A 15,085-nucleotide genomic window follows, 5' to 3' on the forward strand; every position below is an offset into this window, starting at 1 on the left:
TGGTGTGATAGTATCATAAACACCATCTTACTTGTATTATGAATACTGACATGTTTCCATTACCAGTTTACTTTGTGGAAATAGAATTATTTTCTTAAAGTTCACAGCCTAATATTTCTAACCAAAAATTTAGAGATATTTGCTTTGATATGGAATACTGTATTTCTAGTTAAGAAGCGATATCAAGCTGTGGTAAGTTAGTTATCCTTTCACTGCCATTTTTCACATTCCAAGCTATTTGGTGACATAATTAAGGCAGTCTTCCAGCCAATCTAGTCCAGGAAGACCCACAGACATCTCAGTCATTGTTTACTCAACACTGTACCTCCAGTTGGTAATGTTTTCACTGACACATACACACCCGCCCATTTCATTTTTTAATGAGGACATCATACCCACAGAGATTTGCCAGGAGGCTAGCTGTGTAATATACACATTACCCACACTGTAAACACAGCTCACTTCTGCCATGCCAAGTAGGTACGACTTACCCAGCTAAGGGAACTGAGACCCTATGAGACTGTGCAACTTGCCCAAGAAAGACTAGCTAACAGTGGAAGCGAAGTCTTTCTAACCCAAAGCCATCTCTATGTGTTATGGCTTACTGTTTTCCTCTTTTTCTTTGCTAGTGGTAGCCTGGGGGACCAGGACTGATGAGGATAGATAAGAAATATGATATTTAACTTGATTGCTTCATATGATCTGTTCTCATGAGATCCCTAGGGGAACTGACTAATGACAACCACATATGACCCCCTGTGCCAAGATGGCAAAAAGCAGTCTCTGTTCTCCACGAGAATGAAATAAAATGCACTGCAAAAGGCATGGCACTGGCTAAACAGGGCATAAAACCTTACACAAGTCAGCTACCTGCATGTGTTAAATCTCCCTCTAAAGAGCCTTAAAAATGAGGCAGGAATTCAGACATCCTGGATTATAAATATAACAATACTTAAATGGCAGGGCTGATCTGGTGACAGGTGTGTGTGTGTGTATGTGGCTCTCTCTCAACAATCACCTCATTGAACTCATTCATTCATTCAATGTTAAGTAACATAGGGTAACTATTCAGTGCAGTCACTTATCCTCAGTGTGGGGAATACAGGAGAGGACAACAAGGGCAGAGTTCCTGAGCTAAATGGAGCTTAAGCTGTAGTGCTGGAGACAGATAAATAAGCGAGCAATTTTTAAAAGTATGATAGCTAGTAAGTGGTGTGTGCTATAAAAGGTTGACAGAATGGTGAAGGAGCAGAGGGGAGGGACAGCCTGACTGTCAGCTGGGCTAGTTGTTTCACCTCACAAGCTCAGTCCTCAACTTTCCTCGAGGAAACAGAGGTAGCAGGTGATTCTAAGACTCTCCAAACCTAGTACTCTGGGTTGTCTCTTTTGGCTCTGTTTCTTGGAACCATTTTCATTCAAGGAGGAATGATTATAGTGGACAATATTTATTGAGTGCCTATGATTTGCCAGCCTGCTGTTATATATGCATTAACTCATTTAATTTTCACAACAACCACAAGAAGCAGTATAATCCCATTTTCCAGATGTAAAACTTAGGCTTAATGAGGTTAAAACAAGGATCAGTGTCACACAACTCAAAGCCTGGAAATCAGGATTCAAAGCCAGGTCATCTGATTCCAAAGCTCACACGCTTCATCAACACATCACCTGCACCTCCTTAAATGAAGGCATCAATGCAGGATTTTCCATTTCCTCCTGTTTTTAAAGCATCACCTTCTGAATATGTATCCACCTCGTCAATGTGGCAGGGAACAACAACAACAAGCTCCTAACAAACAGAGACAATACCAACTTTGGGGGCCAGTAGTGGTTTTGGAGTAACCAATAATGCAAATAATGCTTCCATCAAGATTGAGTGCCTCTGAGCAACAGGAATACTGGTTAAACCCTAGTGCTGTGGGTCCCTGCCCCTGGAAAACACTGCAAGAAGAGAAACCATTTCTGTACACCTGGGCATTGCCTAGGTAACATGTAAGCCTTATGCTAAATTAGATGCAAATTATTTTTATTACTAGGTAACAGGACCATACAATATCCAATAACAACAGAACTGCTTCACAGAAACACACACCCTTACACAAACACGCAAATGCAGCCTCAATCTAAAATTGTCATGACAGAAGAGATGACAATTATTCTTAGAGGTTCAAACTCTAAGAATAAAATAAGACACATGCATTTTGGCTTAATGAAAGTTTAGTATAAAGGCAAAAGAACTGCACAAAGATAGAAAAAAGTCATAAAGCTCTAGAGAGTGAGTAAGCCTCTGTGACTCTTTTTTTCCTTTATCTTTAGGTAGAATTGAACAACCCAATATGACCACTTGAAAAAGTTGTTGTTATGGATCAGAGACGAGTATGAGTCCTAGGAAAACTGCAAAGCATTGTGTGAGCATTTCTCAAATACTTTTCCACTGACTCCTAAGATCCTACAAAATGGCAATGGGTGTTCTGTGGGGAAATTATGGGTTCCACAATCCTCCTATCCACTCAAAAAAAAAAGTAGGAAATCTTGCATACCTTATATGCTTCATTGAGCTTCATAGGACCTATTTGTATATTAAAGTCATTCAGTGTTTTTGAAATTTATGGTCATGAGCTCCTTTTAATGTGTAATGCTGTATATTGTTTTCATTTGAGTTTAGTGTTCTCCAGAACACAATTTTGGGTAAAAAGAAAATGGGCTGTGCAAATAGACAATAGTACTATTGATCCAGGGTCACCCAGAAATGACAGAATCCTAAAGATCCCTTGGCTTCATAGCCTACATATACTATCACTATCCCCATTACATGAAGTGAGCAGTATCAGCACTAGATTCTCCTTTAATATACAGACAGCACTTGGTACCAAATTATAACAATCCCCATGACAGTTGTCATAGTAGCAATGGCTAACGTGTCCTGAGGGTCTACCATGTGCCAGACACTGTTCTAAGTGTGCACGTGAACGATCTCATGGAAATGCTGAGCTATCAGGCCAGACACCTAAAGGGTGACGTTACTTCCACCGCTGAGAGCACCCCACTCTCTCCCTCTCTCATATCCACTGACTAGGAACTCAACAGCAGAGAGTGTGTCCGTGAAAATTCTTTTCTTATTTTTGTTGATGGCTACACTTTCCATGAGTCATCTTGATTCATTAGATCCTCAATATCCTAATGGTGAAAAAGGCCCCTGGCAGAGAATGGCTGGCACCCAAACAACTCAGAGAGCTGGCTTTGCCTCCTGGGCTTTATTGCCACACACGTGGTTCCCTCTGACAGCCTGCACCCAGCTCAGCCAAACTGCCATCTGGGGTGCAGATCATGAGTCTGCTGTGCCAGACAACTGGCATTTGAGGCTGACAGAGCAGGAGCAACACGCAGGCAGATCTTGGTGCATTCTAAGTCCAACACTGGTGCTCCATGTTACACACCAGCTAGACCTGAATACGCAGATGGCCAGAAAGTCCCCAGTAATGCATGTCGGGCTCTGATTGCCTCATCATTGCCTCATCTTCTCACCCACACACACAGATGCATGGGAACCAGCATTTTCACAAGCTGCTGCCTGGTGCTCATTCTTCCTGAGATGAAACAGACAAGGTGTAACTGGGCTCAAAGTCATTTTCATTTTTAAACAGCAGAAAGCTGAAAGTTTCCTTTAAATAGGGCGGAGAGCTATGACCCTTGTATTCTTCTTGAAAGTTTCTTCCAAGAATCTAAGGATGTGACCAGCATTCCTGTGAGCAAATATCGTGATATCCCATTACAGACAATGATGAGGCTTCTGATTCACCAATAAGAAGACACAGCTTGTGAGATGAGATCACTGAATGGGTTACTTTGATTTGTCCCACTCAGTTGTTCCCAGTCATGACTTCTTAAGAATATGGATGCTACACACAGCAGCAAAATGACAGGTGAAGGCGTAAGAGTCTTAGTGTTGGAATCATCCCAAATGTAAGGCCTTGTTAAGCCAAAGTCCAACCAAATCTGCTAATTAGCTTGTTCAACTCCATGACATTGAACCAAAGTAGATACAGAAGAGGAGGAAAATGAATACAAACATTTGTTAACTGATTTTATCCCTCTACTGATTCTGAGAGGTAGATTTAATCACCACTATTTTACAGGGGAAACTGAGGCTCAGAAAGGCAGAGCAGAACTTGCATTTTTATCTAGATCTTTTTGTCTCTGGATCTGTGAAGCTCTTGCCCTCCAATCCTCCAACTCTCATATCACACGGCCTCTCTAATGCAATTCATTCACTTTCTCAATAAAACTGTATTTGGCAAATTGCAAGCAACGTTAGAAGAAACCTTAGAATTAAGGCCGGGTGTCACAGGTGGGGTTAAGCCATTTTCACCAAACATTATCTACAAGGAAAAGACTAAAGCAAAATACAAGAACAAAACAATAACAAAAGCAAAGCAGTACCTATTAGCTGGTCCATGAAAAGAGGGTGGCATGAGCACATTTAAAAACAGAGAAGATATATCTGGTAACAGCATCCTGAAGTCTGACAGTTCCATTTTTCCTCTTACACAACCTACACGCTCACTCACCTCACCATCTACCTACTCTGTTCCCTGCAGCTCCCAGCTTCTGACACCAACCTGCCTGTCTGCTCACTTATACCTCAACCACATACCACTCAACCTAAACACTCAAGACTGCTGTAGACACACCTGTGTGCGTACGTGTCCGTGAGCCTATGTAACTGTGAGATCTGCATGGCCAGATAAGGTAACTCGACTTATAGAATGGCTACTATATTAGGTTCCTAGCACTGCCCTAAGAAAGCAAAGAAGTCATAAAGCTCTGGATAGTGAGTAAGCCTCTCTGACTCTTCTTTATCTTTAGGTAGAAGTGAACGGCCCGATATGACCATCCTAAAAGGTTGTTGTAACAGATCAGAGATGATGAGTATGAGTCCTAGGAAAACTGCAAACATTGTGTGAGCATTTCTCAAATACTTTTCCACTGAATACTAAGATCCCACTCAATGGCAATGGGTGTTCTGTGGGGAACCCAAACTGGGCAGCTTAAAACAACAGAAATGTATTCTCTCACACTCCTAGAGGCTAGAAGTCCAAAATCAAGGTTTCAACAAGGTTGAACACCCTTTTGAAGGCTTGGAGGGAGAATGAATTTCATGCCTGTCTCTTAGCTTCTGAGGAGAGCCACAATCCTCAGAGGGCCTCGGCTTGCAGCTGCATCACTCTAATGCCTGCCCCCATCGCCACATGGCCTTCTTCTCTGTGTGTGTATCTCTGTGTGTTTTTCTGTTTTGTTTTGTTTTTGAGACGGAGTTTTGCTTTTTGCTCAGGCTGGAGTGCACTGGCGTGATCTCGGCTCACCACAACCTCCACCTCCTGGGTTCAAGCAATTCTCCTGCCTCAGCCTCCCGAGTAGCTGGGACTACAGGCATGCGTCACCACCCCGGCTAATTCTGTGTTTTTAGTAGAGACGGGGGTTTCTCCATGTTGGTCAGGCTAGTCTTGAACTCCCGACCTCAGGTGATCCACCTGCCTCCGCCTCCCAAAGTGCTGGGATTACAGGCATGAGTCACCATGCCCAGCGTGTGTCCTCTCTTATAAGGGCACATGTCATGCTGGATTAGGGCCCACTCTACTCCAGTATGAACTCATCCTAATTAATTACATCTGCAACCACCCTATGTCCAAATCAAGTTACATTCTGAGGTACTGAAGTCCTGAGGCGTCAGGACTTCAACATATCTTTTGGAGTACACTATTTAGCCCATCACAGCCACTACACACCAGGTGTGAGAACCAGGCCACGGTTTTTGGTCCTGACACTCTGTTCCTGAAGTGGATCGCTGTCTCTCTACCCTGACAGTGAACAGAATCATCTGTAGATCTGGTTGTTTGTTTTTGACATCAGGCTGAGTCCCACTCCCTAGAGATCCTGATGTGGTACATCCAGAATGGGAACCAACACTTTAAAGGTAAGATTAAAAGGTAAAATGGCATAATTGACTATAATGCTCATCCAGAAATAAGAATCACTGTGGTCTATCTCAGTAGCAATACTTTAAATCAGGAAACTGAGGCAAAAAAAGGCAAAGTGATATGTCCCAACTTTACTCAGTACATAAATGGAACAGCAGGTTTTCAAACCCAGGTCAGTCCACACAAAGTCTATTTCCTTCTGACCACCCATGCTACCCAACTGTGCCTATTCAGGTCTGTGTGACCACGGTGGGTGTATAATTTGCATATCAATGTAGGCAAGTTTCTTTCAAGTCTGAGTAGGTGCACACTGGTACGGACTCCAGGGATTACTACTGGAGGGGTGAGCTCCTTTAGGTACAAATATTTGGCTAAACATGTTGTATAGCCTAGCCCCAGAGCATGAGAACAGTTTCTATCTGGCTGTGCCCGCTAAACGGTGAGCACTGGGTACTCAACCCAGCTCACAAACACCGACAGAATAAATGAATGAATACATGAATAAATGTACATAAAAATAAATGTCACCAAACAACAGTGATTCTGGCTGAATTTTATTTCAGGTTTCCCGTGCCCATAATCAGGTTGGGAAACAGTGATCGTTCTACTTCAGTTTCATTACTTTTGCATCCTTTTATTTTATCTAGACCAGAAAAAGAAACAGTTGCTAATTTGGGAACTGTTGCCAATTTGGGAACAAATTTAATTCCATTACGTATCTGCTCACAGGTATTCTACAGTATTAAATGTTGACACCAGAGAACTGTAGAACAGGAAAGGTCACGTGGTTTAGGTTTAGCCCCGAAGCTTGGGAACAAACTCTCCTACAGCTGTTCTAGGGTTTTGGAAGTCACTGCTTGGCTTTCAGTACCCTCCAATATCAGTCCCCAAATATCAATCCACATGGCTGCAGGAGGTCCCGGCTTTGCAGGACAGTTTTAGTTTTACATAGATGCCCTCATGTCCCATGAGCTAGGGTGATGCAGTTCCGGTTTATCCCCAATGTTACGGCATCATTATTAACAGCAGCCACTTTCACCCTCAAAAGTGTCTTGGTTTAGACAATGTATTATATAGTCATGCTTCCTAAGCCCACCAGTATTTATAATATGCACTCCAAGTTTTGTTTCAAAAAACCTAACTCCATTCTTATTTCCATTTTTCTCTGACACATGTTCATGCACGGCTCATGATTGCCACCTCCTTTGTACAGAGCTTGCCCCACCTCTGAGTTTGCTCATGTTCCTCTTCCCTGCCCGAAATGTTCTCCTTCTTCAAACTCACTTATGTAAATCTTACCCATCTTTCAAAACTGAGCTCGAACCCCATTTCCATGAAGCTGCCTCTGTCTGCTTCAACCCACACTGACTTCTTCCTTCTCTTAACTTCTACTTGTGACATTTGCTTTGCTAAAATAGGGAAGAAGTGAAAGGCACATCGTAGATGATGGATTCACTTCTTCCCTGAGCGCTCTGCCTGTACTTTGTTTAGGAGTCTGCAGGTAGTACCTGGTTATGGTAATTTAGTCTCAGCCCCAACAGGTAGGCTTTCTTCAAAGGTGGTTCATTAAAAGAAATTAGAATATAAATACATGATCTGCTTATGCATACTTTTTTCCCAAAAAAGACTGTTGTTCTAAGAAAACTGCAAACAGAGCATTTAAACTAAAGATTCGCCTGGAGATCTCTGTGTCTGACCTCTTGCCCAAAGCAGCTGAGAGTCCCCAACTACAGTATCCTTGAAAGATGGCCACCCACGTTATCCACAAACACACATCCCACCAGTCAATCTCTCCAGGCACCTTGTTCCCTTGCTGGGAGGCTCAGGCTGACAAAGTTCTTTCTTATCATACGGTATTTCTCAAAGTTAGGTTTGCAGACCATCTGCCTCAGAATTATTTGAGGTGCTTGTTAAAATCACAGACTCCCAGCCAGGTGTGGTAGCTCACGCCTGTAATCCCAGCAATTTGGGAGGCCGAGGCGGGTGGATCCCCTGAGGTCAGGAGTTTGAGACCAGCCTGGTCAACCTGGTGAAACCCCGTCTCTACTAAAAATACAAAAATCAGCTGGGTGTGGTGGCTTGCACCTGTAACCCCAGCTACTCGGGAGGCTGAGGCAGGAAAATTTCTCGAACCCGGGAGGCGGAGGTTGCAGTGAGCCGAGATCACACCACTGCACTCCAGCCTGGGCAGCTGAGCAAGACTACATCCAAAAAAAAAAATATCGGAGACTCCCAAGTCCAACTCCAAGCATACTGAATCAGCATTTGGAGCAAAGAGGGAAACAGGAGTGTGCATTGTTAGCTTTCCAAGGTAATGTTTGTTTATGGTTATAAAGCTAGAGTCGACGGATTATACCTCTATGATTTTTCCATTTCTAACAACAGACAGCAAGTCACTTCTCTTTTCTTCAAATTAACTCTTCAAATACTGGAAGACATATCTCTGCCTTCACTCCTAATACTCAGCTGTAGCCCATGTAATCTAACATTTCTTTATAACAAGCTTCTATCCCCTAAGCCAACTTGGGCACCCCACTCTGGGTCCTCTGCTGCTTGCCAATGTCTCGCTCAAAATGGGATGCCCAGAGATGACATGCGCCTCACAGTGCAAGGTGGGGGAGAGAGACTGAGAGGATTTTCAGTGCTTTCAGTACACACTGCCAATTTTGTGAAGGACAGTGTATCTACTTACACTCCTGGCAGCTGATGATGAGCCTGCCTGTTTCAGCCTAAACCAACCAGCAGTAACTATTACCATTTTATAAATCTTTGATAATTTAATAGGCACATGAAGTTGACTCCTGAGTTGTTTTAATTGGGATGCCTTTGTATTCTTCAGATATCTATTGGCAATTGGTAGTTCTTCTGTAAATTTCCTGTCCTTGTCCTTCCTGGGTTTTTTCTTTTTTTTTATTTTTTTGCCTTTAATTCATTAGGTCAGTTGCTGAGCCAAGTAAGCCCTTTCTATGTATCATCTCACCAAACCCTCAAAACAGTGTTTTCCCCACTTTATAGGTAAAGGAACTGAGCTTCAAGAAACTTACAGCAGTTAGGTCTTCAGCTTCCTCACTGATTTATTCCTTCATTTAATCAACATTTTTTTGGAGGAGAGTATTCATCTTTCAGACGTTTTGTAATATGAGTTAATAGGGCCAAGTACCTGGTATGAAATTATGAGGAAGCTTCAGAAGGAAACTGGGAACGTTCTCAACTCTGTTTCTTCCTACTTCTACCTAAAATTTCCTTTATTCTCTTTGTTGCTTTTCCTGGCCTAAAGGTATTAGTGAACAAGTAATAATCATTCAGTGGATAGCAATGCTATTTACTGATACAAGGTTCAAGGAGGACATATGTATCTGTTCATATATTTGTCAAGAGAGGTAGCCATCCCCTAAAAAGTAACAGAAAGGGATTAAAGGGAGCAATTTGGAAATAAGGGATGACTCTGTAAAAAATCATAGTCCATCAGTAGAAACTGTTCAAAAGTATATATGTAAGTAATACTGGTTTTTATTTTTTCCATTTTATATTATCTTACATCCCAAGACCAGTGTTTACACAATGAACCAAGACGCTAATGTTAATTCATTATTTAGAGCATTTTAGTCCAAACAGCTGAGCTTCTCATGGATTTCGTTAATTTAATCCAATTCCGTGCAATTATACTTTAATTAAAAATACACATGCATAAAGTTGAAATCCTGATATTTAAGTCAATTAAATTTACTACAAAATTAGAAGAGAAGCAAATGATTAATTACAGGTCTAGAAACAAAAATAAATTAATAAAAAAAATTTAATCCTACTCTCTGTTTTAGAAGGTAGCCAAGGCCCAAAGGTCACGAGTTCTCAATGTCACATACTGAGCAGTAACACTGAGATTCAGCTCCAGGTTTCCCGACTTCCAATCCAGAGCCTATTCATCTGGGTCTTTCCCTGACATTGATTCCCAAGTTCACTTAAACAGGCCCTGCTCTCCCCAGAACTCTCAAAACTCTCCAAATGAAATTTATAAACAAGGAGTTAAAACAGCTAAAGCAATAAAAAAGGTCCTGGTTCTGGGACTTTGTGCTTTTAGGCAGCCTGGTTAAAATCGTTGGGGGCTATACACATCCTTCTATAAGCTTTGATGGAAACTCGATTTATTCCATATTAGTTATTAACAAACACATATTCAATAACAAACACATATGTAGGGCAATTTCAAGGCCCTACATCTTGCTGCAAATATTTCTTTAACATAATAAACAAATATTTTTTAAAAAAAGAAAAAAGCATTCTATAAATTCTGGTGCTCATTTCCCCAAATAAGAAGGAATACATCTTTTCTTTCTTCTTTACTATCCTAAGCTTCCCATTACTGTCTGTTTGGACCAATCATTTAAAACTACACACAAACTTTAAGTTCAATTTCTCAACACTATGGTTTTGATATCTCCACAATGCACCACCTGGCAACCACACTTACCTCACAACATAAAGAGAATTTTAACCCTCTAAATAGATTGTTCTAAATAGGGACACAAAGCAAATTTTAAACAACAAAAGTTAACTCCAATTGACCTGACTGTTGATTGTTTATATTATTTCTAGAATTGGATCCTCCAGAACTTAGTCTGGATTATTTCTTAGCCTATACCCATTCCCAGCACAGGTGTTTCCCTCTCTTTCCACCTTCACCCGCCAGTAAAGCCCCACTGTGGCCACTTCCCTACAGACAGAGCCCCTTCCTCCACACACAGGCCTTGGCCCCACACCAACAACCCCTCCATAAGCAGACACTACCTTGTACACATTTACCCTCTGCCCCGCCACCAACACACAAAAACCTACCCTAGGCATCATTATAAAGTAACACATGACACCAAGGCCTGGCCTGCATAATTGAACCCCAAAACCATTACAAGCGACAACCTGAAAGCCATGTTAACTTGAGAAACTCTCTGCAAACCTTGAAAACATCCGGAAAGTTTTCCATCTCACAAGGATAGGCTCGTTCAAACCTCCCCTTGGAAATTTAGGCAAGGTAACCCCTCTATTCATTCAGATCCACAGGCCTTCCCCCAGCAAGACAGAGCCCACACTCACTGCAAATCTGACTTGGCAGTTCTCCTCTCCAAGGTAGCAGAGGTCTCCCGAGACGTTGGTCTCCAGCCACAGGTGTTCTCCATTCACGGCATTCTCCTGCAAGGAAAAGACCCACCTGACATCAATTTTTTTTTCCAGGGACAAGGAAAACTATTTCAAATTTAGATTTGGGATACAAGAAAGTTAGTGAAACCAAGGAGTCTAAACATTTCTCATTTGACCACTCAAAGTACTGCTAGCGTTGATTCTACAGAAATTCTAAAAAGGGAGAAAGGTGTTTGGAAAAACTTTGAGCTATAACTAAAATAAACATTTGGTTTATAGCTGCTTTATCCATGGAGGTGGTCATTTTTGAAACATATTCAACAAATGAGGAAAAAACACCTCTAAATAGTTCAATGTCAAACCTTATTCACCAGGCCCACCACTGCGAATGTCATGACAACTGAGATTAAAATTATATTAAAATTTGACTTTGCTTAGTGAATAAGCTTAACAAATTAGCTAAAAAGGAAGATGGTAGCATTAAAGTATTTTAAGCAAAGACAGTTTGAAAACACAGTTATACCAGTAATAGGTAAATTATATTTCTAAGGGCAGAGGCTTCTTAAAACTAAGTCCCTGTGTACTCAAAGCATAACACGTTTCTACTAATTCACATCTTACTAATTCAGTAAGGTCTTCACCCAATTACTTCTCAATTTTTCAAACTAAATGTTATTGCTTCTAAAAATATTCATACACTTTGGATGGGGAATAGAGCTGCTAGAATGTATGACCTGATGAGCAAACAATCCTATTTTCCAGAAATGTGTAGTGTGGTATTGGGGAAAGGGGGAAGCAAACTGTTTTTTTTTTTTTAATAGTATGATGAATAGAATTCCATATTCCTTCTTATGGGACACTACCTTGGAAATTATAGATTTATATATTAATTGTATACTTTGCTCATTTGCTTAAAAGGGGCTCTGAGCTGTTAGGGAAAGTATTGTATTAGATTAACCATAAAGAAACAAGACTAAGTCTCCATGGCTTACAGGAAAATTACTCTTGTTTTTATCTTATTCATCAGATGTACATGGGCATGTAATTATTTTTTATGGGGGATACTGTGGACTGAACTGTGTCCCCTCAAAAATCATATGTTGGCCAGACATGGTGGCTCACACCTGTAATCCCAGCATTTTGGGAGGCCGCGGTGGGCAGATTACTTGAAGTCAGGAGTTTGAGACCAGCCTGGCCAACATGGTGAAACCCCATCTCAACTAAAAAAACACAAAAATTAGCTGGGCGTGGTGGTGGGCGCCTGTTAATCCCAGCTATTCAGGAGGCTGAGGCAGGAGAATTGCTTGAACCTGGGAGGTGGAGGCTGCAGTGAGCCAAGATCATGCCACTGCACTCCAGCCTGGGCGACAGAGTGAGACTACATCTCAAAAAAAAAAAAAAAAAATTCCTATGTTGAATTCCTCACCCTCAGTGTGATAGAATGTGGAGATGAGACTTTGGGAAGTAATAAGTTCATGGGGGTGGAGCCCTCATAATGGGATTAGTGTCCTTATAGAAGAGACACATGGGAGATTCTCCACATGCACACACCAAGGAAAAGCCATATGAGCACACAGCAAGAAAGCAGCTGTCTGCAAGTGAGGAATAGGACTCTACCCAGGACTGGAATCTGCCAGCACCTTGACTTCGGACTTCCCAGCCACCAGAACTGTGGGAAATGAAGTCTGTTGTTTAAGCTACCAAGTCTATGCCATTTTGTTATAGCAGCCTGAGCAGATGACGTCAATAAGAAATTCCATAGAATAATCATGTAATGGAAATCCATCTTATACATGAGCCACTTTTATTATAACCTGCTCCAGCAGTGTCCACACGATAGCCCATTGAATCTCAAAGCTTAGTACAGCAAAGCAGAAATATATACCAAATGGCCAGGAGCAGTGGCTCATGCCTGTAATCCCAGCACTTCAGGAGGCTGAGGCAAGCAAATCACTTGAGGCCAGGAGCTTGAGACATGGTGGACAATATGGTGAAACCCCATCTGTACTAAACATACAAAAATTAGCCAGGCATGGTGGCGGGCACTTGTAATCCCAGCTACTCAGGAGCCTGAGGCATGAGAATTGCTTGAAACTCAGGAGGCAGAGGTTGCAGTGAGCTGAGATTGTGCCATCGCACTCCATTCTGGGCAATGGATCGATATTCTGACTCAAAAGAAAAAAAAAAGGAATATACACTAAATGACATTTGCTGGGAGAAAATACCAAGTGTCACCCATCTTTTAAAATAAACGTATTTCTTCAGATTCAGATAGAACACATTTTCCTTTCAGGGCCTAGTGACTCAAATAATTCTGGGGTAAGAACAACCAAAATTTGTATTGTGACATGTGATGTAGGTGCTTCAGGATCCAAGAAAGGTGGGTCCAAGTCCTGGACCACAGAAGTGAGGCAGGAAGGGACGAGAAGGTGAAAGTCACTAGGGATATAGGTATCAAGGGCTTTAGGACAACGCACAGGGAGACCCTGGGGGTAGGAGTGCACCATCCACATCTCCCAGTGCCTCAAAACCATTCCTAAAGGGAGAGCAACACTGACCGGGGTCATTGCCCTCTACATCAAAGGGTGGACACCTGTTCACCAAAACTTTTTCTTCTCTATTGGTAATTTTTCCTTGTTGCAAGTTCAATTTTTTTCAAGGAAGTCAATGGGAAAATAGGCTTCACCTCACAGTCAACCTTGTGGGACAACAGCAGAGGCAAGAGAAGCATAGCTGTGGGTTCAGACCCTAAAAGTTTTCAGATAGTGATGGATGATGACAACATTTTTTAAAAAGTAGAAAGGCACTTCTTTGCAAGGTATCCTGAAGTAATCAATCCACACAACCTAAAATATTCTACTACTGGGAACTTTTCTCCAACTCTAAGTTATAACCATTTATACAGAATAATGCCTTTTCATTTTGTTATTCTTTAATTTATTCAACAATTCTTTATTCGATAACACTGGTGCCAGGCACTGAGATTCTGTGTTAATCAATGGAGAAAAATCTACCAGAGAAGATGGAACTAAATGCATAATAACAGCAGCCAATATGAGGGAAACCACAGCAAAATCCCACTAACTACTTTAGAAAGTGAAGTCTAAAATGTAGCAGTGGGTAAAATGTCAAAACCTACTGATAAAGCAATGAGCTTTCAACTCCAAGAAAGTAATCTCTAAGCCCATGGAACGTCCTGCCTGATAAAAGTGTTTTTGTTTGTCTGGCGGCCTTGGGCCATAAGGTATCAGCTTGACCCCCAAAGGGGCTAGAGGCTAATGTCAACCAAATGGGCAGTCAACCCTGTCTACAGGACCAACCCCCACTTAAAACTCTGGACATCAAGGTTCGAATGAGCTTTCCTGCTTGGCACTATGCCATGTATATTATAGCACAGGGTTGCTGAGAGAAGTTAGCTAGTGAACCATGATTCTACTTGGAAAGGACTGTAATAAACCATAAATGTGAGTATTAACAGCTTTCAGGGGGTTCTATAAGTGTTTCTAGTGAGTTACCGAAGCTGAGTGTGGTCTTGGGGGTTCCCGAACTTGCAACTGATGTCAGAAGAGAGGGTAGTCTCGGAGACTCTTGAAACCTGCATAAAGTTGTCTAGACTGGGTGGCATTAGCACAAGAATGCAGTAGACAAATGAACTATTTTTGTTTTCTTCCTACAGTTCTCATGAACCCTTCTCCAGCTCCTTATTAATTAACATGAGCTTTGGAGTCAGACTTGTTGCCTAATAGCTGTATGACTTAGGGCCCTTCTCACTTCCCTAAACCCTATTTTACTCATCAGTCACATAAAAATCACTGTACCTCCCTTACAGGACTACAATGATGTTTAAACATAAAAATGCATAAAGCCCAATGTTCCGCATAAAACAAGAAGTTAATAGATGTTCATTATATTTATTATTGTTGCTGTTACTCTCTAGTTTCCCTTCTTCCTCCCAATCCACAGATGTTAGCATT

At 41.6% G+C, this 15,085-nt stretch overlaps 1 protein-coding gene across 4 annotated transcripts in view; it reads right to left on the minus strand.

The window, feature by feature from the left end:
* Nucleotides 1-15,085, minus strand: part of DGKI (diacylglycerol kinase iota) — a 396,652-nt gene that overhangs the window by 278,842 nt on the left and 102,725 nt on the right. For all 4 annotated transcript variants that reach the window (XM_054495165.2, XM_054495166.2, XM_054495164.2 and 1 more), the window contains exon 3: nt 11,067-11,162. In XM_054495165.2, the coding sequence (XP_054351140.1) occupies nt 11,067-11,162 (96 nt within the window). The remainder of the gene's footprint in view (nt 1-11,066; nt 11,163-15,085) is intronic.

Source organism: Pongo pygmaeus, chromosome 6 (genome assembly GCF_028885625.2).
Source record: "Pongo pygmaeus isolate AG05252 chromosome 6, NHGRI_mPonPyg2-v2.0_pri, whole genome shotgun sequence".
NCBI lineage: Eukaryota > Metazoa > Chordata > Mammalia > Primates > Hominidae > Pongo > Pongo pygmaeus.